General features: G+C 52.3%; 1 protein-coding gene across 1 annotated transcript; it reads left to right on the top strand.

Annotated features, from left to right (window-relative positions):
* CSRP1 (cysteine and glycine rich protein 1) lies at positions 1-25,397 on the top strand. Its single transcript, XM_007522083.3, has 6 exons — positions 1-157; positions 14,379-14,491; positions 20,159-20,327; positions 21,631-21,760; positions 23,742-23,835; positions 24,281-25,397. Exons 1-6 carry the CDS (start codon positions 12-14, stop codon positions 24,355-24,357), a joined length of 729 nt encoding a protein of 242 aa, XP_007522145.2. The 5' UTR covers positions 1-11; the 3' UTR covers positions 24,358-25,397.

Genomic DNA, 25,397 nt, shown 5'->3' with positions numbered 1-25,397 from the left:
CAGTGTGCAAAATGCACAGCCCACTGGTTAGTGTGGCCGGGACACGCCTTCCGCCGAGCGGAACAAAACGGGGCGCGGGTAGGACGCACCCAACAGCCGCTTCCGAGAGTGAGAGCGCTTCCTGCCGCCTGCGCCCCCAAGCCGAGTCCGCAGCCAGGTGAGTGCGGCGTGCGCCCCGCGCCGGGCCACCGGGTCCACAGCTGCCGGGAAGTTGGAAAGAAAAGTGGCCCGGCCCCTGCAGAAGCAGCGCTACAGCGGGGCGCCAGTTACCGCTCCAGTTACCCCTCTTCCCCCCGCCCAGGCCCTCCGACACTCGGGGTGCCCGGCTCCCCGGCTCCCCGCCACCGGGGTCCCCTCCGCTCCCCCCCCCCGCCCCCCCCGCTGCAGAACAATCGGCGATTCTGCCGCCTGTGTGGCTCTTTTGTGAGGGGCCTGAGGGTATCCGTGCCACCTCCTCCTCCTGCACCTTTCCGCGCCGCTCTGCCCGGGGCGAACATCTGGCGTTAGGGCACCCAGCTGTGCCTGATGCAGGTGCCTTTCTCTTGGGAAGAACTGCTGGAAGGGCAGCCGGCAGAGGCTTCGCGGGCTCACCTTCCCTGGCTCTGGTCCTAGTGCTATGGTGGCCTCGGTCCTGGAAAAGTGTGAACGAGAAGGGGGCTGGTTTTATTATTATTGTTATTTAAATTATTTGTTTTCATTTTAATGAGAGAGCAAACCAGACAGAGCGCTGAGCAGCTCCGGCTTATGGTGGTGCTGGTGATTGAACTTGGGACCTCAGAGCCTCAGGCATGAAAGCCATTTGCCTAACCACTAAACTGTCTCTCTCTCACTCTGGCTGGCAAGCAGCAGAAAGCAAGTTGGAGTGTATTATTCTACCAGCAGCCTCTGAGCCTGGTGCTAACCAATCACAGGCCTGACACCAGTGTTTTGCAGCCCATGGGTCCAGTGCTGTAGTCCCTGTTGGGGCTGCAGGCTGAGCTGGGCTAAGGCCCTCACCTCCCCCTGAAGGTATCTGGTCAGGTGATGGTGAGTGTGGTGAGTGGTGGTGTTGAGTGGCCAGTCCCCTCACCTTCCCCTTACTGTCCTGCTCTTGGGGTCTTGTCACAGGGTGGCCAAAAGCCCCCCTCAGCCCCCTGGGCTCTGGTGGAAAGTGCATCTCAGAGGCAGCCTGGAATCTTAGTGAGAAATTATTTGCAAGGTGGCCTCTTTCGGTTTTGCCACTTAACCCCTGGACAAGTGACTTTGGGGACAGATTACACAAAGCTCAGTGACACTCTTCCCCTCTGCCACTGCCACCTTCTGACCACCCCCTTTCCCTCCCAGAAGCTGCTTCCCTCTCCTTTCTAAGTGCAGGGGGGGGGGTGTCCTGAAGAGGTGTTGAGGGGAGAGAGGTTTAGTGTCCCCTGCCCAGCTCAACTGCTCCCTCTTGACTTCCCATCCAGGCCTGGGCTTGGGCCACCTCTCCTGAGAAGAGACACTGCCCTTAGCCCTCACAGTTGTTAGGCAGCTCCTGACCCAGCTTTTTCCCAAACCCAGCCTTGCACCCCATCTCCAGTCTCCTGGGGACTGGTGTCTCAGGAGGATATCCGGGACTGGGGCTGGTGAAGCAGGGAAGGAAGTTTCTCCCACAGAGGGTGTGGCCAGAGCTGGAAAGGGCAGTAGGTGACCTGAGCTGTTCACTATGAGGGTCTGGGGTGTGAGAAACTGGACAGCAGGCCCCCAGCACTGCCTCAGTGGGACACTGCCTGAGTGTGAGACTCTCCTCGGTGGAGTTCTCCTCTGCTCTGCCCTGGCACCTTCCTCCCCACACCTTCCTCTTCTATGTGCAAACACCAGCTTCTGGAGCTTGGAGCACTCCCTGCGCCTCAGCAGCTGTGAGTGGGAGTGCGCAGCTCTGGGCTCCTGGCTGGCGCTCAGTAAATATTTGGTGAAAAGAAGGAGGCAGGAATAGGTTTAGCTGAGTTGTCTTACAGAACACTCAGAACCTTGTAAACAATCTTTCCTTGAGAGTGGTGTTGAGGACACCTTGCTTTCACATCCAGCCCAGTTTCTGGTGGGGAAAGCCAGTTAGGAAAGCTTTTCAGGTTGGCTGTTTTAAATATTTATGAAAGCCTGGCCTATGGTGACTAGCTGGCTGGCTTGAGGGCTGTGAGGAGTCACACAAACACTTGGAGGTGCTAATGAGAGGCAATGAATACAGAGGTGTTGCCTCTTAGCCACTGGCCAGGAGTGTCTGCAAGAGACAGGCAACTGAATCAGTTGGCCTTTCTGTGGAATGAGAATTAGCAGAGAGCAGTGCTCTGGCTGCTCAGTGGTTTGGCATAGCCCATCCCCGTGGATTGTCTTGGGCAGTCTGTAAGGTAGGTCTGATGCACCCTGTTTTACAGACAGAGAGACTTGGGTGCTCTGTGCCTCACCATTCAAACAGAGGCAGACTACTGCCCAAGCCCATGCCCAGCCACTATGTTGTAAATGATTCTCTTTGCTCCTGAACATTTCCTGTTTCCAGACCAACTCATGTCTGCCATGTGGGAACCACATTAAGCCCCCGCAAGCCAGTTATGCAAGACACTTTTTGACAGGCCAGCCCTGGCTGGACTCAGGATCGTATCTCACAGCCCTAGATTTCCCCTCTGTTGCTGGCCAGGAGGAGAGGGGGCCCTCTGGAAGTTACTAGATTCATTTCTCACTAGGTCTGATGTGCTTGAATTTGGGAGTCAGGTTTGCAGACAAGAGAAAGCTGGAAAAGAGCCTGATTCATTTACTATCTCTCTCTCTCTCTCTCTCTCTCACACACACACACACACACACACACACACACACACACGTGCACAGTAGCTGCCGGAGGTGGGGGAAGGGTCCTTGGTTCAGACAGGAGTCTAGGTAATGACGTGGCTAGGCTACGCAGCTCCCCAGGAATTTGTCTGACGTCAGCAGGGAGCCGTTCCCATGTATGGTAAAGTGTGTAAATACCCAGACAGCTAGTTCTGTCAGTGCTTCCCCACAGTCACAAAGGAGGAAAGACTAGAAAATTCCTAGCTGGAGCACAGGCCCTGGCAGCCCAACCTTTCCTCTGCTCTGTATCCAGATGGTGTGGGCTGGGGCTTCCTGCCATGCCAGATGCAAGTGATCTGCTTTAATAAGGTCCGAGTGCTAATTGGGTTTTGCTTTTTAAAAATCAATCAAAGGAAAAGTACTCCAGCCTTTCAGACAAAGGCAGCTAATTGTTAACATGCAAAGCTGACATCATTTGGTGTACACGCAAGGCAAGGCGATCTGTTCCTTGGTGTGTGGGATCCTTCTGTATGTAGTGCAGGGTTTCCTCTCTTAGTTCTCAAGCACTTGGAGGAAGCCACAGGCCTCCTCTCTTCTACCTTTGTTGACCTTCAGATTTCTGACCCCTGGGATGGGGGAGGGGGAGACTGCTGTTGTAAAAGACATGGGGGAGGGGTGGGGCGGAAGCCAAGGAGGTGAGTTAGTGGGCCAGCACAGAGCCTGCCTGTGTGAAGAAGTCCTGAGTCCCATTCCAGCACCACCTTTCTTTCTCTCATTAAGTAAGTGTAGGGAGTTGGGCATACATAGCACAGTGGGTTAAGCGTGTGGCTTGAAGCACAAGGACTGGCTTAAGGATCCTAGTTCGAGCCCCTCGCTCCCCACCTGCAGAGGAGTTGCTTCACAGGTGGTGAAGCAGGTCTGCAGGTGTCTATCTTTCTCTCCCCCTCTCTGTCTTCCCCTCCTCTCTCCATTTCTCTCTGCCCTAGCTAACAACAACAACAATAACTATAACAACAATATAAAAAACAAGGGCAATAAAAGGGAAAATAAATATAAAAACATTTTTAAAAAGATTTTAAAAAGTTAACTAAGTGTAGGGGGGTTGGGTGGTAGCGCACTGGATTAAGTGCATATAGTGCAAAGCACAAGTTTCCGTGGAAGGATTCCGGTTTGAGTCTGGGCTCCCCACCTGCAGAGGGGTGACTTTGCAAGCAGTACAGCAGGTCTGCAGGTGTCTATCTTTCTCTCCCCCTTTCTATCTTCCCCTCCTCTCTTAATTTCTTCTCTCTGTCCTATCCAACATCAGCAGCAGCAACAATAACAGCAACAATGGAAAAAAAAAAGATGTCTGTCAGGAGCAGTGCATTCCTGGTGCAGGCACCAAGCCCCAGCAATAACCCTGGAGGCCAAAAAAGAGAAAAATATAAAAAAGTAACTAAGTGTACTTTTTTTTTATGACACGGGGGGTGTTGGTAGGGTAGTTGGGGATGCAGCTCATGGTAGAGTGTGGGATTTGCCTGATGAGGCCCTGGCCTTGATCACCAACAATAGCAAGAAAAAAAAATATGGCCTGACTCAGAGCTCACCTGGCTAGTACACCTGCTGTTATATGTTTATTTTAAATATAGGAACAGAAAGGCAGATGAGAGAGTAAAAGAGACCCCAGCACTGAAGTCACCTTCAAAATATGGTGGAGGCCAACCTCGAACCTGGGCTGCACACACGGCAAAGCAGTGCACTGTCCCAGTGAGCTAACTCGCTGGTATGACAGTGTGCCTGCTTTGTCACTTGCACAAACCAGGTTTCTGCCTGGTCCTCACAGAGACAGGAGGAAGCTTCTGTTTTATGGTATCTTTCCTTCTCTCCCTCTGTCTCCGTCTCTTTGTCTCTGAGTGTCTGAAAAACTCAGCTCAGAGCAGTAAAACCCTGGTGACAGCAGCAGAAGATAGTAGTTACAACAAACTAAGGGCATTAGGGGGTAAGTGGGAAAGGAAGAGATAGCACCACTCTGTCATTTCATAGCCCCACAGGACCACAGGGAAAACTCAACGCTCCACAGAGAATGGGAGCTGAGCTAGAATAGCAGTCAAGGTCTAGGGTGCTTCTGAGTTGGGGTGACAGAGGCTGGATGATGCTGTCAGCTTCTTAGAATTGAGTCCTATGCAGGGCTCTGTTGGGGGGTAAGAGATACTGAGGCCTGGCTTGTACCTCCATATCATCCATTCACCCTCCACCCCCACTGGTGACCATTCCTTTCAAGGGGTTCTGCACCCTGACTGCTCTCTCGCCCCAGGCTGCTCACTTGGCTTGGGACTGACGGGGGAGAAACTACAGGCTGGGAAGGGTGCCGGTTCTCCTGACTACCTGGCCAGGTACCACCCAGCCCAGGTAACCCTAGCTGTACTTTTCTAACTTAGCACCTGACAGGTCTCTACCAGCCCGAGTGGGTTGGGGCTTCAGCTCGGTGCCCAGAAGTCACTCTCTTTGGCCCCAAGGGAGCAAGAGGTTTTGCAGTGGCAGGGGTGGAGACAGGGCCTGGCTTGTCAGATGGGTGGTTTGATGGGAGGGAGCTGTTCCTTCAGGGGCCAGTGGCTGGTGGTTAGGGACAACACATGTCACAGCTGAGGACATGGTTCAGCAGGTAGAACATTGGCCTTGCATGTCTGAGGTTCCCAGTTCAATCCCCCCTTATCATGTGATTCCCTCTTATATACAGTAAATAAATACATTTTAAAAGTATTATACACCTCTGAAATGTATTTTTTCATTTTATTATTTTTTAAGGAAAGTATAGATAGATAGATAGATCCATAATACTGCTCAGTTCTGGCTTGTGGTTGTGCTGGGAATGAACCTGGGATCCCAGAACCTCAGGCATGAATGTTTCTTTGCATAGCCATTATTCTGTGTCCCTAGCTCTGAGGTAGTTTCTTAAACCTGAAACCTGGCCACAATGAACCCATCTCCTCAGCCCAACTTTGATAAAAACTCAGGGCTGAACATGGGAGATCCTCCCATGGGAGGGTCTAGATCCAGCTCTTGACGGGAGACTGGATAGCCAGGTGTGGGCAGCAGGCTGGAGCTGATCTTTATTAGAAGATGCTAGTCTCAGCTTCTAGCTTCTAGCCATCCCCGAGGAGCCTGATTTTTCAGGCTCTGAATAAATATCTGACTGTATATTTCCAGTCACTCAGCAGAAAACTCATGCCCCATGACCACCAGCTCCCCCTGGGGTTGGCACACTCTAAGGTGGACAGTGTAACCACAGGCAATGTGTCTCATTCACTCAGAACAGTGCTCTACATAGCTGGAGAGAGAGACAAGTTTCTGCCTGCCTCAGGTGTGTGTGTGGGGTGGGGGGTGGTGGTGGAGGTGGGAGCATGTGCAGAACTAAGCCCAAAGAAGGCCAAGCCACTGGTACCAGAGGCTGACAGAACGGACAGGAATTCCTGGCCCTTATTTGGCACGTTGCCTCTCAGGAGCCTTGCTCCATCCAGAAGTCAACTAGCCAGGTAGGAGAGTAGCATCTGGCACCACATCTGGCATGGTGGTATCCAGGGGTGAGTGGCTGGCTGGGAATGTGGCTTCAAGCCCTTGGAAGGTGATTTTGGAGCCTTAGTATGTGGCTCAGTTCAGAGAGGAGCAAACAAATTCTCAGAGAGGGAAGGAATTTCCCAAGAGCACACAGGAGTCTGGAGCCCACCTTCCTCACTCTGACCTAGGGAAGGCCCCCCTCAATCCCCCAGAACCAGAGAGGCAGTTGTTAAGGAAGCAGAAACCCCCAAGGCTCTCAGACTCACAGAAGCTTTCCTTTTAAGGCCATGCAGCTTCCTTACAGACAGCTGGAGTCTGACTGCGGAGAGAAGGGGCTGGACTGAAAGGAGGGAGTGCAGGAGGAGCCAGGGAGGAGGCCAGCACTCCTCCAAGACTCTGCTCCACTGTTAGTGTCCTCTGAAAGGGTCCCCATGTGGGCCAATGGGGGACAGGTGCCCACCTGCAGGCTACCTTCTCAAAGCAGACACAGTCATTGCTTCTCACTCTCAGGCCTTCTTCCTGGCCCTCCAGAGGCCTAACCAGCTGCAGCCCAGGCTGCTTCCCCAACACCCCCCTCAGGCCCTTGGGGCTCACCACCCTCTGCCACAACAGTTTCCTCGGGGCTCAGCTGGACAGGCAGCCAGGGAGAACAAGGGAGGCCTGTGTGGAGCTGCAGGACTCCCCCAAGAGGGAGCAGGGCTTTTGTATCTGGGAACAAAGCACTACTTGCCTCCCCAAGGGGTATCCCTGGGGGCTGGAAGGCTGCCTCCCCCCTCCCCCCACTGCCCCCATCCTTGTTGGAGAAGACCACATAGCTGCCCATCGTGTGCAGGGCTTCTTGAGTATGGTGTGGGATGACAGCATGGTTGTTGGGGTGTCAGAAAATTCAGATGGGCTGGACCACGCTTGAAGTCCAGTCTACAAACTAGTTGAGGGCATGCTCAGAGCTCTGGCTTCCTTATCTGCAACAGGGGCGTTTATTCTATGTGTAGGTGGTGACCAGGTGGTCCTTATGGGTTGTCTGTTCTGGGGGTCACCACAGAGATGGAACATTGCCTCTGGGGCTGCAGGTGAATGGGGAACCCCTGTCCCTCCCCCAGAAGATTCCAAGTCTCCCATGCTTCTCATGGTCTGTCCTGAGTTAGTCACCAGCAGGAGGCTGGAAATGCCACCTCTGACATGGAGCTCTCTCCTGAGAATTGGGGACAGAGCACCTGCCCTGGGTCCCACTACACAGACGGTAGACTGCCTGAATCTCACCAGGGATCTATAGTCAGGAAGAGGAGGAATGGCAGTAGTAATCTTGTTAATCTTTCTAAAAATAAAATGTTTATTCATTTGTAATGAGAGAGAGCAACACGGAGAGGAAAGATCAGAGCACTGCTCAGATCTGGCACAAGGTGGTACAGGGACTTGAACCTGCAGCCTCTGGGGACTCGGGCATGTAAGTCCTGTGCTCTAGTTCATTGAGTTCATGGAGAGATATCCAGTCCCAGCACTGTTCTTTCTTCTTCCTCCTTTCCTTTCCTTTCCTTTCCTTTCCTTTCCTTTCCTTTCCTTTCCTTTCCTTTCCTTTCCTTTCCTTTCCTTTCCTTTCCTTTCCTTTCCTTCCCTTCCCTTCCCTTTCCTTCCCTTCCCTTCCCTTCCCTTCCCTTCCCTTCCCTTCCCTTCCCTTCCCTTCCCTTCCCTTCCCTTCCCTTCTCTTCCCTCTCCTCTCCTCTCCTTTTCTTTTATTCTCTGCTCTTTTCTCTCCTTTTCCTTTGTCATCAATAGGGCTTCATTGCTCTGGGATAACTTTTCAGATTATAAAAGGAGAGAAGACAGTGGCATATCCAATAAAATGCTCATATTACCATCTGCAAGAACCTGGGTTCAAGCTTCCAATCCTCCTCACCTGCAGAGGGGAAGCTTCACAAGTGGTGAAGCAGTGTGTAAGTGTCTCTTTCTCTCTTCCTCTCTATGTCCCCCTTTCCTCTCAATTTCTCTGTTTTTTTTTTTTTTTTTTTTTAAAAAAAGACTGCCAGGCCAGGAGCAGCAGATTCATTGTGCAGGCACCAAGCCTCAGAAATAAGCCTGGTGCAGGAGAGGGAGAGAGAGAGAGAGAGAGAGAGAGAGAGAGAGAGAAAGCGCTGACCTGTATGTTGTGCATGCTTTGTCATGTGCATGGTTCAGGTGTAGCCCTCACTGCATGGGGGCCGGTGGTGGAGGTGGTAGTGGTGGTGGGTAGGGGGCTCAGTGCTGTGGTGTCTCTCTGTCTCTCTCCATTTACAAAAGTCAGTCTGGAATAGTGAAGCTAGTGATAGAAAAGCAGAAAGAAAGAGAGAGAGAGACAAAGATAAGTGTGTGTCTGGGAGACACCCTAGCACCTTTGCTTCCTTCAGTGTATGTGTGGGGGCAGGCTTGTGCCATTCTTGTCAGATAGCCCTTAGTGTCACACAAGCTGGCAGCCTCAAGCTCCTGCTCAGCCAGGCAGAAGCCTCTGGAGTCCCCATGGCAGAAGGTAGCTGAGGGAATGGGGGTATCAGGCTGGCATGGGTTCTGGGTCCGGGGGGCTGGCATCTTGGCTCAGTGTGTTTTCTGAGGAGGGCAGAGCTAGTGAAACTCTCCACAGGCCACAGCAAGCCAAACATTGTCTGGGCAGCTCTGCTCTAAGGGAATGCACTCCTTCAGTGCCATTGCACCTGTGACGGAGGAAGTTGTTGGAGGGCTGGGGAGCCAGGGCTTGGGCGCTGGGGGCAGCAGGGAGTGCTCTTCCCACCTGCGTCTCATTTCAGGGCCTCATAGAGCTTCCTCCTCGAATCAAAAGCATCTGATGGGCCTTAGCCAGTATTAATCAGAAGGGCTTGGCCGGGAGTCGGGCAATAGTGCAGTGGGTTAAGCGCAGGTAGCACAAAGTGCAAGGATCAGCATAAGGGTCCCAGTTTGAGCCCCCGGCTCCCCACCTGAAGGGAAGTTGCTTCACAAGCTCTGAAGCAGGTCTGCAGGTGTCTATCTTTCTCTCCTCCTCTCTGTCTTCCCCTCCTCTCTCCATTACTCTCTGTCCTATCCAACAATGACGACATTAATAACTACAACATAAAAAAAAAAGAAGGGCATGGCCAGCATGGTGGGGGACTGAGGTTCTCCTCCCATTCCCAGATTCAGCTGAGCAGAGAGCCACAGCTGGCCAAGTACTGATGGCACCATTTGGCTCAATCTCTTGATCCATCAGTCTCAGGTCACCCCCACTCCCCAGGTCATATCTGATTGTCCCTGCTTGGGGCCTCACTTTCAAGAGGTCAGGTTCAGTCAGAGAAATCTTACCTGCAGTCATGTCGGTGAGGAGCCCAGGACAGGGAGAGGGGACAGCTGGCCCATCTAGACCATCCCCTCTGGAGAGGAGGGAGGGCCCCAGTCCACTTCATCTACTGTCTGTCTCAGCCTCCCAAGGCACTATCTGACTGTTTCCAATGCCAGGCAGGAAGGGACAAAAACAAGGTGACTCGGGGGACAGGTGGTTAGGGCACTGGGTTAAGTGCACATAGTGCGAAGTGCAAGGATCCTGGTTTGACCCCTTGGCTTCCCACCTGCAGGGGGTTGCTTCGCAGGCAGGCAGTAAAGCAGGTTTGCAGATGTCTGTCTGTCTGTCTGTCTGTCTGTCTATCTTTCCTTGTCTTCCCCTTCTCTCTCAATTTCTCTCTGTCCTGTCCAACAACAATACTAACAGCAACAACAATAATGGAAAAAAAAATGATGGCTGCCAGGAGCAGTGGACCAAGCCCCAGCAATAACCCTGGATACAAGGTGACTGAGACAGCCACCAGCCCCAGAGCTGGAGAGCTGGAGATGAATGTAGGCAGAGACCTCAAGCTAGGGCTTTGCTCCTTCTCAGCAGGGAACCTTTCTTGTAGGGGAAGCTCCATGACAAAGGTCTGACAGCTTATTGAGTGATGGTTTCAGAAGATCCCAGAAACAGGGTGGTTCTGATTGTTGTCTTCCTGGGGTATATAGTCCTTGTTAAAGTGACTGACTTTAACAGGCAGGAGAATTTGCTGCTTTCACTGGAAAGTGCAGACATAGGTTGAACTTGGTTGAGCTTTATTCGGTGGCTCCCTGATGTCAGAGTTGGCTTCTTTTGTCTTTCAGGTTTATCTGCCCAGCTGCCAACTTCATCTGGGACTCCTTGTCCCCTTTGGGATAACAGCCCTAGAGATGGGGACCTGGCAGCTGGGACCCAGTGGCAGAGAGAGAGTGAAGCTGAACCTGGGTGCGCTACCAAAAGCCAGAGACAGTCACACCAGCTTTTGCATTCAAGGGGAAAATGCTCTTTTGCTGCTGTTTGAATCATCAATAAAGGAATGAGTTCTTACTCAAATCACCCCCTCAAACCCCCTAAAGAGAGAGAGCTTTACTCATACAGGTGGGGGTATAGGACTGCTGTTGTCTCTTTTCTCAGAGGGTGGAGGGTGCAGATTGAATTTCATTTAGAAACCCCTCTCCCTGATCTGACAGGCTGTAAACAAAGTTTAAGGTGCCAAGGAGATAGCTCAGCCTGCTAGAACAAAACTTGTTTGCCTGAGGTCCCAGAGAGCCCAGGATCAATCCCCCAACCCTCTTATGTCAGAGCTGAGCAGTGCTCTTGTTTCTCTCCTTGCTCATTCTCTCTTTATCATAATAAATAAATAAATAAATAAGTATATCTTTAAAAAGCGTTTAAGACTACTTCATGCAATAGAGCCAGACATGGGCCTTTCTTCTTCTGTGGATGCATACAGAAAAATTTATAGGCCTGGAAGGAAATGAAACCAAAAACCTTTTGGATCTTTCTGTTGCTGCCCTGAGGCTGTGACAGGAAGTTCACATACTCCAAGAGGACTCGGAGGGCCTGGCCAAGAACCTCTAAGCTGTGTCAGGATGAAGTTTAATTCCCTGAAGTTTTGCTTTGTGTGTTAAGAACAGGACTCTAATTCAGAGCGGCAGGAAGGTCCTCACTCAGACCCGACACACCACAGCCAGAAACCCCATTAGAACTCACTGTCCTGGCTTTGATCCCTGTGCTGCTCCAGCTGAATAATGGGCTACCCCCTTTCTTTTCCAAGGAGTACCATCCTGTTCAGACCTGCTACTGGCTGAGCAGCTCTTCGAGTAAAATCAGACTGGTCCTGGGTTTAAATCTTCACTTGATGATTTAGTAAGCTGTGCTGAATATCAAGACCTACTGTCATGGTCAGCCAGGGCTAGCTTCCAGGAAACTCTTTCAGAAGGCCAGGATTTTATTTTCTGCTGGAATCCCCTCTCCTATTACATTGATTTGAATTATGTAATTGGCTTATCTCTGAGCTAGTGATCTTGGTTGCTCAGGTCAAGCCCAAGACAAATTAGGGTCATTTCCAAGTAGGGTGGCATTCTCTTCCGGAGGATAAGCATGTGCTAGGCTAAGTGAGGGGGAGTGGAAATTAGCCTGAGCTGGGAGGGGGAGCGATGGGGAGGGGAGGTCAAAGGGCTCATCATCTTGTTTGGGGGTGAGTGGGCTCAGGGGGCACAGAGTGGGCTGTAACTTGGGGAGGGAGAAGATTCATCCTCATTCTAGGGCTTGGCATAAGATTCCTCAGTGATGGAGATACCATCAGCCATAGTTGGAAAGTTCTAGAAAAGAACAGGTCAGAGGAAAATGGGTTCCTGATCTGACAGGTTGTAAACAAAGTTTAAGGTGCCAAGGAGATAGCTCAGCCTGCTAGAACAGAACTTGCTTGCCTGAGGTCCCAGAGAGCCCAGGATCAATCCCCAAACCCTCTTATGTCAGAGCTTCCGGGTCACCCAGGTGGAATCACTCACCTAAACTTTGATATCTGAACCTGGGCTCAAGGGACAGGTCAAGGTTGAAGAACAGACAGCAGGCGTGGGGGTGAGGGTGGGGAGACCACACTTGGGAGCCACAGGGACCAGGGCAGGACCAAAGGGGATTTCAGCTTGTGGGCCTAGTGGCCATAGAGCAGAGGGTGTCTGTTGCCTCCCTTTTGGCCAAACCTTGTTATGCCTCCCCTGTGTCTTCCCTGCCACCTTGAACCCACTTCTCAGCACATGTTCCACCCCCACACACATACACCTTGTGGTTTTAAGTACTAGAATATCCTCTGTTCTTCCCTAAACTCAATGGACACCTGTGTGAACATCTGCATGTCATGGGCTGTGCAGGATGTGGGGATCCCACCCTGAACACAGCCCTCACCTCTCCTTGAGCATTTGGACGGAAGCTTCCAGTGGTAGAAACTGTCTCTCCTGCCCTTGGCAGTACCTCTGGCAGGAAGGGGGGGTGGCCGTGGCTGCACTGTCCTTGTGTTCAATGCTTCTGTGACATGTGTTACAGTGAGCCTCTCCATCCCCAGCCCCCTTCGTCTCCTAGCAATCTGCACTCTCCTCCACTCAGGTGTCCTGGGCACCCCCTGTACCTACCTGCACCCATAGTTACCTGTACCTGGCACCTCTGTGCTTCCCTGCCACATACTTCTGTTGAAAGAGCCAGAAAAGAGTCAGAAGGGTTCTGCTCCTTCAGTCCCTGCCTGGTGAGCTAGTAATAGCCATGGAGGGTGAGAAGCAGAGACCTAGAAGCATTAGAGCTTCCCTGCCTGTGGCACTCACCTCCCAGGCTTCTCTTCTCCCCTTGTGTCAGGCAATGACCTGTAGCCTCACCTCTCCTGCATCTTGGGCTTCTCCTTAGTTTTAATTATGAGGTGCTGACTCTGCCATGCTGTGACTCTGACATGCCAAAACTCATTTAATCCTCAGGTTAAGTAACCTGTGAGGTGGCTTTTATTTTGATCCCCACTGTTCAGATGCAGAAATCAAGGTTTAGAAAGCTATATATAGAGGGACAGGTGGTAGTGTACTCAGTAGAGTATACACATTACCATGTGCAAGGTTCAAGCCCTTAGTCCCCACTTTTTTTTTGGGGGGGAGCTTCACAAGTGGTGGTGTAGTGCTTTAGCTGTCTCTATTTTTCATTCTTTTTCTGTCTATTTTTTTTTTCCTGTCTTTTTCTGTCTCTTACCCTCTGTCAGGAACAACAACAACAACAAAAGGCTGCTAGGAACTGTAGAGACACATAGGCATTGAGTCCCAGTAATAACTCAAGTGGAAAAAAAAAAAGGAAAAGAAGAAAGACTTATAGAAAGGCCTTCCTTGCCTGATCAACACAGCAGTGAGCGCCAGTTAGCTCCAGGACTGGCATCAAGCCCCTAGTTTGGACTCAGTGCCCAGCGCTTCTCAAAATCAGTCTTAGGTCACCTGTTTGGAATCACCTGGGGTGTTTATTAAAGCTTCAGATTCCCCTGCCTTAACCTTCAATAGATCTGGGTGGCACCCGTGAATCTGATTCTGCCAAGTCATCCCTCTGATTCTAACAGATCTGAAAACTTGAGAATTCACTCTCCTTGGGTGCCTGCCACCTGCCTGCTTTATTTCTAAGGAAAGCCTGGTCCCCACCCCCAACCCCACTGGGGATTCACCATTGTCTCTTAACTTTTTTCCCCAGATAGATGGATAGATAGATAGATAGATAGATAGATAGATAGATAGATAGATAGATAGATAGATAGAAACAAGCACCAAAGCTTCCTCTAGTGTGTTTCGGGCTGGGGTTGAATATGGGTTGTGTACATGGCAAAGCAGGCAGGCACACTGTCCAGTTGAGCCTTTGCTTATCATTTAAGAGATTTACCTTTTTTTTCATGAGAGAATGTGTGTGAGTGAATGTTCTGGCATATGGTGGTGCTGTGGATTGAACCTGGGACTTCAGGTATGCAAGTCTGGTGCATTATCACTGTGATATCACCCCCATTTAGCTTATATTCTTCAGTGCTTCTCACAGGGCTGAATAATTTCTCACTGTCCACTCAACTGGGGGAGGGAGCCCCCCCAGTAACAGTTTGGGGAGTCCTGGAGAGAAGGTAGGATGCCTCATCACCCAGGGCTAGCCCCCCCCTCCCCGCACCTCCTTCTCTCCTTCTCAGTCTCTGCCTGCTGCCTTCTTCACAAGTGATCTCCACTCCATGCCCTGGAAGAGTCACGTCTGTTTCTGTGTCCTTTTCCAGAATGCCCAACTGGGGAGGAGGCAAGAAGTGTGGCGTGTGCCAGAAGAGCGTTTACTTTGCCGAAGAGGTTCAGTGTGAAGGCAACAGCTTCCATAAATCCTGCTTCCTGTGCAGTGAGTGCAGCTCTGTGGGGCCGGCTGTTGGAGGTGGGGGGACTGGGGTCCAGCCTGCCAGCACCCCAGAACTGGCTCCAGGGGACATAAACAGCTTGACATTTGGCTGCAGTGCAGCAGGGGAGGGAGCCACTTAAGGGCTCTTTGTTCCTCTCAGAAGCTGCTTCCTAAGGGGCTGGGGGGTGGTGGTGAGTGAAGGGGGGCTGAGGGCACTGAGGGGACAGGGCCAAGCTCTAAAGACTTGGTCGGAAGTTTCTAGTCCACTTTATCTCCTTTCTCTCCCAGCTGTAACATGTTCATTTAAGACATTCTTTGGATCCAAATTATGCCCCTTAAGAGGTAGCAGAGCTGTGCCATGTGGAGAGACTGAGTCAGGAGAAGGATCTGGCTGCTTCTTCCCTCTGCCTCTTCCAGACCACTCATTTACAGCTCACTTCTGGTCCTACTCCAAGGCAGGATGGAAGAAGCCGAAGCTCTGTGACCCCACTCCTAAGGCCCCAGGCCTCCACTCTAGTGACCAATCAGCCTGAGAAGTAAGAAAGCCCGTGACTGAGACACCAGGTGGCCAAGCTCCTGTTAGTTGGTGCCTGCCTGGAAGTGGTGACTTGGGGAAGCCTCCCCCAAGCTCCCCAGAGACTCCTGCACTAGTGTGTGTGATTCTCCCTGAGGGCAGCGAGGAGCTGGCAGGTGGAGAGCTCAGTGAAGGACCAGGTTTCTGTCTGTCAGTTAAGGTTTGAGTCTGAATTCAGGCTTTGTTATCTGTGTGGCAATGGTCAGTGACTCATTTGGTCTCTGGCTGTTTTCTCCTCTGTGCAGGGTAGCTAATGGCATTCACCTCATGGGGCTGTGATAAGAGAGCCAGACAGCAGAGCACAGGAGTAGCTGCCTATGTTCAGTAAAGTGGCAGACACTGCTCTGACATACACACAGCCAAACACACCACACACCCTGTATACACCACACACACTCTGTACACAGACACATACATTCCATATGCACACAAACCATGGATGTATGTATATATTCTTCATACAACACAATACACACCCCCACCTCTACACACGTATACACACATGTGGTGCTGAAGGCCCAGGCCAGGTGAGGCACCAGGCCATGGCCCCCTCTACCTGGCATCCTAAGACACACAGTTGGGAGAGTCTGTGGGGGTTTTGTCCCTGCAGTTGGTGCCCAGAGTAGGATCCAGATGTCCAAGGTGTCCACCGGCTGCAGGGAACAACAAGCAGCCACCCAGCACAGGCCGAAGGGCGCACCCTGCCCCCTGGCCTGCGCCCCAGGCTGCCTGATGGGTGGGGAGCCCTGATCTGGGTCAGGGTGGCCTCCTGCCCACAGAGCAGTTGCCAACAGCAGTGTTCTGTTATCAGCAGCTCCCTGCACTTAGGAATTTTTCTCCACTTTCCCCAGAGGCAGGAGGGCTGGACACTGATCAGGAATCAGGGCCAGACTGTGGGGGGCCTTTGGACCCCCCTTTGCTCTCAGATGTTGCTTAACCGCTGACTGAAAGGGCCCAGCTGTGGCCAGGAGGTCCTGCCTGTTCTCCTTGTGCTGCAGAGACATCTGAAGGAAGCCAGGAATTCAGGGGGTGGCCTGGGACAAGGTGTGGGGGTGCTGGGGATTAGAAACAGTTGCTGAAAGTTGGATTAGGGGGCAGGACTGGAAGGTGGTGTTGTGAAACCAGCAGCTGCAGTTAGCAGTCGTGGCAGGGAGGGACTTGGGGTCCCCAGGCCAGCACAGGTCTGGGTCCCGCTCAGCGGCCCTAGCTTCTCCTCTCCCCTGCCGCCACACCTGGGAGGGCACCAGCATGCAGTAGGTCCTTAGGAAGTTTGTTTGTAAGCAGGAAGAGAGTCAGTTGTCTCTTTCAGTGGTTCTGGGTGTTTCTTGTGTGGCCTCTGCATTCCCTTTCTGGAGGGCCTGGGCCAGAGAGGGTGATGGGACAGACAAAGTCAGGGAGAGGGGCCTCTGCCCTGGGCTTGACTTTTGACCCAGGAGCTGGGCCACATGGGGCGTTCATCCTACTGGTCTCAGCAGAAGCAGCAAGTTCCCATTAGCAGCGGGCAGGAGGCTCAGCCCTGCTCAGTGCCCAGTATCCTCCTGGGTGGGTGGAGCTGAGGGCAGTGGAACAGGCTTTTCCCCAGCACCCACCAGATCACAGGCCCTGCATCTCCTCACCTATGGGGTCATTAAGGCTCCCCTGCTTGTATTTGCCCTTCCAGGGCCTCCTGCTTGTCCCACCTGTGAAGGTAGAGGGGGCTCTGCCCAGTGCTGTGAGCATGAACATTTCCACAGGCCTTGGTTTCCTTCAGAAACAGAGAGAATCACCATATTAGGGGCTGGAGGTGTGTGTGTGTGTGTGTGTGTGAGGGAGAGAGAGAGAGAGAGAGAGAGAGAGAGAGAGAGAGAGAGACAGAGACACCTGCAGTATTGCTCAACTGCTTGTGAAGCTCCCCCTCTGCAGCTGAGGACCAGGGGCTTGAACCTGGGTTCTTGCTCATAGTAATATGTGTGCTCTACTGCTGCACAGACAGTCTTTGATGGACAGAGTCTGAAGGGAGCCTACATTACCTGGGTGAAATGGGGTTTGGGGAAGATGTAGAAAATGAGTCCCAGGGGGCAAGATGGGGACTGTGGGAAAATCCAGGCATAACAGAACGCCTTGCAGGAGACTCAGCTTTGGTGGTAGGAAGTCAGAGGACCCCCTGGGGACCATTTGGAAGTGTCAGGAGCCTGGTGTCTCCTACCTGTTGTGAAAACTCTGTCCCCTCAGTTGCTCCTGTCTGTGCTTTCTGCCTTCCTTTTGCTCCTGGAATCTCCAGCTCAGCTGGGGGTTTACTGGAAGCTGTTGCAGGCCAGCTCCTGACGGCCCACCCTAGAAGGGAATGCTGTTGCCTGCAGCACTCTCTCTCCTTCCTGGGAGCCAAGCCCCAGGGAGCCGGTGGGAAGCTCCATATTTGGGCTGCCCAGAGTGCAGGAATGAGGTGAGGAGCTCAAGGGCAGGACAAGAGGGTCCTTATTTAGTCCGAAGTCTCCACTCTGTGGCTCAGGGGGAGAGGAGCTGGCAGAGGACTGGACCTTTCGCAGGCAAAAGGGTGCCATGTCCAAGGTGTTGAGCTGAGAGCCTTCTCAGTGAATGGTGTGGACTCTGGTTGGATTCCTTGTGTTTTCATGGTCAGAAGGACCTGCCTGTGGAGCCAGTCAGACCAGACACACTGAGTTCCAGTCTTCAGGGACTGAAGGAGGACAGAGTGAGCACCCTAGGACAAGACCTGGAGAAACAGAGCCAAGTCATGAGAAGTAACTGGAGGCTGGAAACATGTGGCCTTTTGAGGCCTAGACCTTCTCCCCTGGCCTTGTCTCCCCATGACACTCACTCACTTTCTCTAAGCTAAGAGGAACCAACATTTATCATGCGCCTGCTGTATGAAGGGGATTGTGTTAAGCACTTCACATATAAAATCTTGTTCTTTTTTCCTCACCATCTTCTGGGGAAATTTTGATCTGCATCTGTGAAGGGGGAACATCAAGATTAGAAAGGCCAACTACCTGCCCCAGGCCACACACCTGCACAGGGGGAGTGTGATGACTTGGCACTGGCTGGTTGGCTGTGCCTGCCTCCGGCTCTGAGTGGTCTTACCCCCAGGAACCTGGGCACATGAAGCTCCCCGTTTAGATTTGCCAGAAGATAAACGAGGTCCACAGCTTTTTAAAAAATTTTTTAAAATTTTATTTATTTTCCCTTTTGTTGTCCTTGTTTTTATTGTTGTTGTTTTTGATGTCGTCGTTGTTAGATAGGACAGAGAGAAATGGAGAGAGGAGGGGAAGACAGAGGGGGAGAGAAAGATAGACACCTGCAGACCTGCTTCACCACCTGTGAAGCGACTCCCCTGCAGGTGGGGAGGCGGGGGCTGGAACCAGGATCCTTCCGTTGGTCCTTGCACTTTGTACCACTTGTGCTTAACCTGCTGCGCTACCGCCTGACTCCCGCCACAGCTTTTCTTCTCTTTTCTCTCTCTTTCTTTTTTAAATTGTCACCAGGGCTACTGATAGAGCTCGACACCTTCAGGACAAATCCACTGCTCCTGGTGGGCCATTCCCTCCTTCCTTCCTTCCTTTCTTCCTTCCTTCCTTCCTTCCTTCCTTCCTTCCCTCTTCCTTCCTTCCTTCCTTCCTTCTTTCTTGCCTCCCTTTTTTGCTTCCTTCCTTCCTTTTATTTAAAAAAAACCCCAGATTTTATTTATTCTTAGAGAAGATGGGCAGGGAGAGAGAGAGAGAGAGAGAGTGAGAGAAAGAGGTGGGGGGAGAGAGAACCAGACATCACTCTGGTACATGTGCTGCTGGGGATTAATCTCAGGACCTCATGCTTGAGAGTTCAATGCCTTATTCACTGCACCACCTCCCAAACTATCATTTCTCCTTCCCTTCCTCCCTTCCTTCCTTCCTTCCTTCCTTCCTTCCTTCTTTCCTTTTTTTCACCCTTTTGTTCTTTATTTTAATAGGATAGAGGAAATTTTGTGAGAGAAGGGGAAGATACATTTAGAGAAAGACACCTGTTGCCCTGCTTCACCACAGTGAAGCATCCCCGCTACAGGTAGGGACCAGGGGCTTGAACCTGGATCCTTGAGTATGGTCACATGCACTCAACTGGGGGGGTGTCACCTGTCTACCCACACCCATATCCACAAACTTTCTTCTTCTTCTCTTTCTCCTCCTCCTTCTTCTAACATTCTCTTTTAAAAATATTTATTTATTTTATTTGATAGGACAGAGAGAAATTAAAGGGGGTGAGGGAGACACAAACAGAGAGAGATCTACAGCACTGCTTCACTCCCTGTGAAGCTTCCCCGCTCCTGGTGGGGTCTGGTGACTTGGATCTAGACCCTTGTACGTAGTGTTGTGTGCACTGAACCAGGTGCACCACTGCCTGGCCCCCGTCCATAAGCTTTCTAAGGCTCACCCAGTTCTGATCTCTAACTGATCCCAGCCCAGGCTGAGCCCGGCAGCCAGAACATTCTTTCCAGTGTATGACCTTACTTTTCCTGCCGCACACGGAGATGCCTGAGATGAGAGGCTTCCAGTCCTGTTGTGATTAGCATGACCTGCATCTCATTTGGGGCAGCCCACACTAGCTGCTTAATGGAAACCTCTCTTCTGAGTACCTCTCTCTGCCTGCCTTCCCACCCCTCCCCACTGCACCCCCGCTGTGAAAGTGCAGATGGCCCTTTCTGGACTCCACTCCTGGAGACAGGAAAGCCCTACACTTCTCCTTTTTTCCTTCCTTCCTTCCTTCCTTCCTTCCTTCCTTCCTTCCTTCCATTAGGACACATGGTGTCTTTGTCCAGTATAGAATGAGGGCCCTGGCCCACCTTCCTGAGGCCTTGGATGGGGGGGGGGGTTGGGGAAGAGCCTGGCTGCTGCCTCCCAGGAGCCCCAGGGTGTGCTGCAGCCAGGGGAGATGGGAAGATACAGAAGATAGAGGAAGGCACACATGGGCTTCTGGGCAGGTGGCTGGGGCAGGGTTCTCAGATTTGAGCCACTTGGGACCCCTCTTCCCAGCACCCCGGGCACCCTGGCTCCCACTTCTGGGCTGCTAAGAGGGTGCCAGGGCTGCAGGACCTCGATGCTTCAGCTCCCCATCCTCCTTCCTCCCCCCAGTGGTGTGTAAGAAGAACCTGGACAGCACCACTGTGGCCGTTCATGGGGAAGAGATCTACTGCAAGTCCTGCTATGGCAAGAAGTATGGGCCGAAGGGCTACGGATACGGGCAGGGCGCTGGCACACTGAGCACCGACAAGGGGGAGTCGCTGGGCATCAAGCCTGAGGAGTGAGTCACGGCCCCTTCTCCTCCTCACCTCCTTTCTCCCCCTTCTGCCTTCCCTGGAGTTCTATCCAGCTGAGCTAGCTCCCTGGCCCCCTTCTTAGATGAGAAAAGCCTAGTCTTGACTCAGTGACTATTTTTTCTTCTTCTTTTTTCATTGATAGGACAGAGAGAGAAGTTGAGGGGAGGGGAAGACAGAGAGGAATTGGGAAAGAGGGACACCTGCAGCACTGCTTCACTACTTGTGAGGCTTCTCCCTTGTAGCTGGGGACTGAGGGCTTGAACCTGGGTTCTTTCACATGATAATGTGTGTGTTCAACTGGGTATGCCAGTCTCCATGACTTTTTTTTTAAAAAAAAATATTTTATTTGTTTTGTTTTAAAGAGAGAGTTACAGAAAGAAATACACAGAAAGACCAGAGCACTGCTCAGTTCTGGCTTATGGTAGTGGTGGAAACTGAACCTGGGACCTCAGAGCCTCAGGCAACAAAGTCTTTGAATAACCATTATGCTGTCTCCCCAGCCCAACTCAGTGACTTTCAAAGGTCTGGTCTGGAGGAGATGGTGTCTCCTAGCCAGTGATTGCCCAAGCCAGTCTGGAGCTCAAAAGTGACACCCTTGCCACACCAGCTTCACAGTTGGTCACTTCTCACTTTTCTTCCTTGGGAAGGTCACAGGGTGTCATTTTCTTGCAACCACTGACCTCTGACCTGTAGTTAGCAGGTGGCCTGTCTAGCTCCTCTGCCCTGGGAGTCTGGAAGAAGATGATGAATGAACAACCTGTCCAGCCCAGACCCCCTCCCCAGCTAGGCAGAGGGAGTGGTGTGTCAGCTGATTTCTGCTGAACAGAATCCCATCCTGGGGTGGGGAGTGCATTCTCAGAAAATGAGGTGTTAAGTTATCCTTTCAGTTCAACTAAAGGGCTGAGGGAAGGATGCTGCTTTAAAAGATTTATGAGTCTGAAAAGTCATGATGTACTTTTTTGTTTTTCTACACCTAAAATGCCTTGATTTTTTCTGATACCCCAATATTTATTTTATAAGAAAGAGAAAAAGATTTGTTTACTGGTATACTGTTGTGAGGTGTGGTGACAGGGATTGAACCAGGGACCTCACGCATGTGAGTCCTCAGCTCTGCGGGCTGAGCCTCCTGTGCATCCATGAGTGTTACCCGGTGCTGAGCCTCAGCTTATTCATGTGCAAAGTGGGAGAGGAAATCACGGTGGACTGAGTAAGGGGGTCCTGTCCAGGTGGTGCCAGCCCCCCTTGCTCCTCCGTGTCACTGTTACATGTGCTTCTCTGCCCCTGCAGGGCTCCAGGGCACAGGCCTACCACCAACCCCAATGCGTCCAAGTTCGCCCAGAAGATCGGGGGCTCCGAGCGCTGCCCCCGGTGCAGCCAGGCAGTCTATGCTGCCGAGAAGGTGATCGGTGCTGGGAAGGTGAGGCCTTTAAAAGATTTCTTTTGAAGGGTCAGGCTGTAGTGCAGCTGGTTAAGCGCATGTGGCACAAAGTGCAAGGAGCGGCATAAGGATCCTGGTTCCAGCCCCCAGCTCCCCACCTGCAGGGGAGTCGCTTCACAAGCGGTGAGACAGGTCTGCGGGTATCTATCTTTCTCTCCCCCTCTCTGTCTTCCCCTCCTCTCTCCATTTCTCTCTTTCCTATCCAACAATGAACGACATCAGCAATAATAATAATAACCACAACAAGGCTACAACAAGGGCAGCAAAAGGGGGAAAAATGGCCTCCAGGAGCAGTGGATTCATGGTGCAGGCACTGAGCCTCAGCAATAACCCTGCAGGCAAAAAAAAAGATTTCTTTTATTTATACATAAAATATATGAGCTGTACATGAGACAGAGAGAGCAGTCAGGTGGTCTGCGAGGTGGTGCAGTGGATAAAGCCTTGGATTCTCAAGCATGATGTCCTGAGTTCAATCCCTGGTGGCACATATACCAGAGTGATATCTGGTTCTTTCTCTCTCTCTCTCTCTCTCTCTCTCTCTCCTCCTATTTTTCTTATTAGTAAGTAAATAAAAATCTTGAGAGAGAGAGAGATATCAAACTGAGAGCCTTGGGCATTTGAGTTGCCATTTCTCCAGTCCCTTCTCTAGACTGCCGAAGGACTGACCAATGGTGCTTTGCTCCCAGACTGGGAAGAGCCTATCTCACTGGTGAGCACAGAGGCACCAGCATGATGGGAATAGGTAACCAGGTGTCTCTGTGTAATCAGAAGAAAGCTGCGAAGATCCATCCAGGTCTCTAAGGCTTGGGGCCCACAGACTCTGAATTTACAAGGGTCCACGGGACCCATACACTGATGTATGAATTTCTTTTTGTCATCACAGAGGCTTCACTGCTCCAGGACAACTTTTGTTCCTAGAGAGACAGAGAAAAAATATTATAGCACTGAAGCTGTAGTGTCCACTAGTGTGTGTGTGTGTGTGTGTGTGTGTGTGTGTGTGTGTGTGTGTGTGTGTGTGTGTGGCGGGAGCTGGCAGCATGAGGGTGGGTAGGGGTCTGGTGCAGCCTTTTCTTAGCTTGGAGATTTCACATGGGCCCTACTTTGAGGGGGGAGCAGAGGCAGGTGAATGCTGAGGGCACAGCAGGCCTAGAGGGGGTCTGAGGCCCAGGCCCCCATCCTAGCTCTCTGGACTAGGCTGTCTCTGGATCCCGTGCTAGAGGTATGCAGGGTGCCTGCTTTCCTCCCCTGCCTCAGGCCTGGGCACTGGGCTATCCTGCTGAAGGTATCTTTGCCCTTAAAAGGCTTTGCTTTGCCTTATCTGAGTGCTGCCTGCCTCTTGCTCTCCAGGCCTTGAAGAGTTCTGTCCACACCAGCCACTCAGCCTTCTTATGAATCCAACCCAGGCCCAGTCTTTCCCGTGGGTGGGGGCTGGGGGAGCTAGTGCCTTTGAGCTGCTATCTGAACCACAAAGTGCCTTTTCCTGAAGGAGTCACTGTACTCCAGATGCTCCTGCTTCATCCATTTTCACCCCAGAGCACTAGATGGCACGGAGACAGGGACTCCTCTGTGTCAGCCCCTGTGCAGATCTGGTCTACTGGCAGAGCCATGCCATCCTAACAGCTAGTGAGGGGGAGATGGTTACCCCTCACCTGGCTGAGAGGTGATAGCTTTTGGGCAAACATGGTAGCCCATTCTCCAAATACATGGAAGGATCTGGAATCCTCATGGCTGTGTAGAAGTCTGGTCCCAGCATGCAAGAAGGCTGGAGGAGCAAGCAGGCAGATGGGCAGGAAACCTCATGCCAGCCTGGCCCTTGCTCTCACCCTGCCTTCAGTCCCAGGCAGGACGGCTGTGGAGAAGGCTGTTGGCCTCCTCAGCTCCCCACCATTGCTGGGGGGTGGGGGGAAATGGGGGCACTGCCAGCTCTAGGGGCAGCAGTGACCGTTTCCTTTCTCTACAGTCCTGGCACAAGTCCTGCTTCCGATGTGCCAAGTGTGGCAAAGGCCTGGAGTCCACCACGTTGGCCGACAAGGATGGCGAGATCTATTGCAAAGGTGCCTGGTCTGACTTTCAGGTGGGGGGCGGGGAGGGGTGAGAGTACATCATCATGAGTCCCTGGGGGCTACAACTCCAGAGAAGTTAGCATGACCCTTTCCTGTTAGGAGTGGGAGTGAGCCCGGTGGTGGGGGGTGGTGGTGGTGGAGGAAGTAAGTCTGAGCAAATGGCAGAGTGAAAGCCAGAGGGGCCAGTATGCTTTCACTGACTCCCAGCCCAGTGCTCCCATGGCCAGTGAGGATTCTCATCATTCAGGGTGATGGGGTACAGTGTGGAGCCAAGGACCTCCTCCCCACTGGGGTTGGGGTGTCTCAGTAGTGTCACCACATCTGCTGGTGGGCTCTGTGCCCCAGGTGCTGGCTTGCAGAGGGGTGTTCTCTGAACTGGGGTGGGTGAGGTATGGGGATAGGGTGCAGACCCTCAACCTCCCCCCTCTTTCTGCAGGATGCTATGCAAAAAATTTTGGGCCTAAGGGCTTCGGTTTTGGACAAGGAGCTGGGGCTTTGGTTCACTCAGAGTGAGGCCTACACCGCCGCCCACCGCGCCTGCTTTCCATCGCCACCTGCTCCCTGCAGCCTCCAGGATTCCTCCCCCTCACAGCTCTGACACACACCACTAATAACTTGAACTTGGTTGTCTGGCTCACCTTGGTTTTTTTTTTTTTTTTCGGGGGGACGGTGCCTATCCAAAGTTCTACCTTCCAAGAGACTCCCCCTGCCTCGGACCTGGGACCTGGGACTGGCAGCAGCAGGAGGCTTCAAGGCTCTGAGTCAGGGTGGCCCATGCCCCCCGCCCCTGCCTGTACCTCTGTTTTTAGCCTCCCAGGCCAAGTGCCCATCAGCAACTTGAGCCCACATCTCAGAGGCCAGTGGAACAGCACTGGGGCCCAGAGAGGAAGGCAGGCTTGGTTGGGGGGAAGAGGGGAGATAGAGGAAGGAAGATGGTGCTTCAGTGAGAAGCCACTCACGAAACCACTGAGTTGAGGGGACAGAGGGTCATATGCCATAGAAGCCCCCTGCTTCCCTAGTTCCTCGCCTCCAAAGAGTAAGAGAACAGCTCAGGTCTGAGCACCCCACAGTCAGGATGTCTTGAGCCCCAGCCCCAGACTTCCCACTCCCTGTTTGGCTGGAAGGAGAGCTCTCATAGCTCTCCTCTAGCACGCACTTCCATCTCCCAGCCTCCCTGGCCTGAGGGGTGATGCCCCTACCTTCCCCGGGGGTCCCTAGGCTCTGCTGACAGCTCCCCCATCCTAGTGTGGCCTGGGTCCCTGCAGCTGCATCCCTGGAGGGAGGCATTCAGCCTTGGGCTTCAGCCCTCACACCCTCCCTTGGTCCTGGGTCCTTTCTGCCCCCTCCCTTCACCTCTCTCTAGGGTCATGTCACCCCCATCCCTTCCAGGCCTCCTGGGTAGAAGGAGCAGCATCAGGGAAGCAAGGGAAGGGGCCAGGCCTCTACTCTCAAGTGACTAAAAGGACAACACTCTGACGCTATAGGCTGAAAGGGCTGCCCAAGTGCTGCACTCAAACTCACTTTTCTCTGGCCAATAAAGCTGTTAGAACAGA

Source organism: Erinaceus europaeus, chromosome 19 (assembly GCF_950295315.1).
Source record: "Erinaceus europaeus chromosome 19, mEriEur2.1, whole genome shotgun sequence".
Taxonomy (NCBI): Eukaryota; Metazoa; Chordata; class Mammalia; order Eulipotyphla; family Erinaceidae; genus Erinaceus; species Erinaceus europaeus.
The sequence above is the reverse complement of the archived record's forward strand: the minus strand, read 5'-3'. Positions and strand labels throughout refer to the sequence as shown.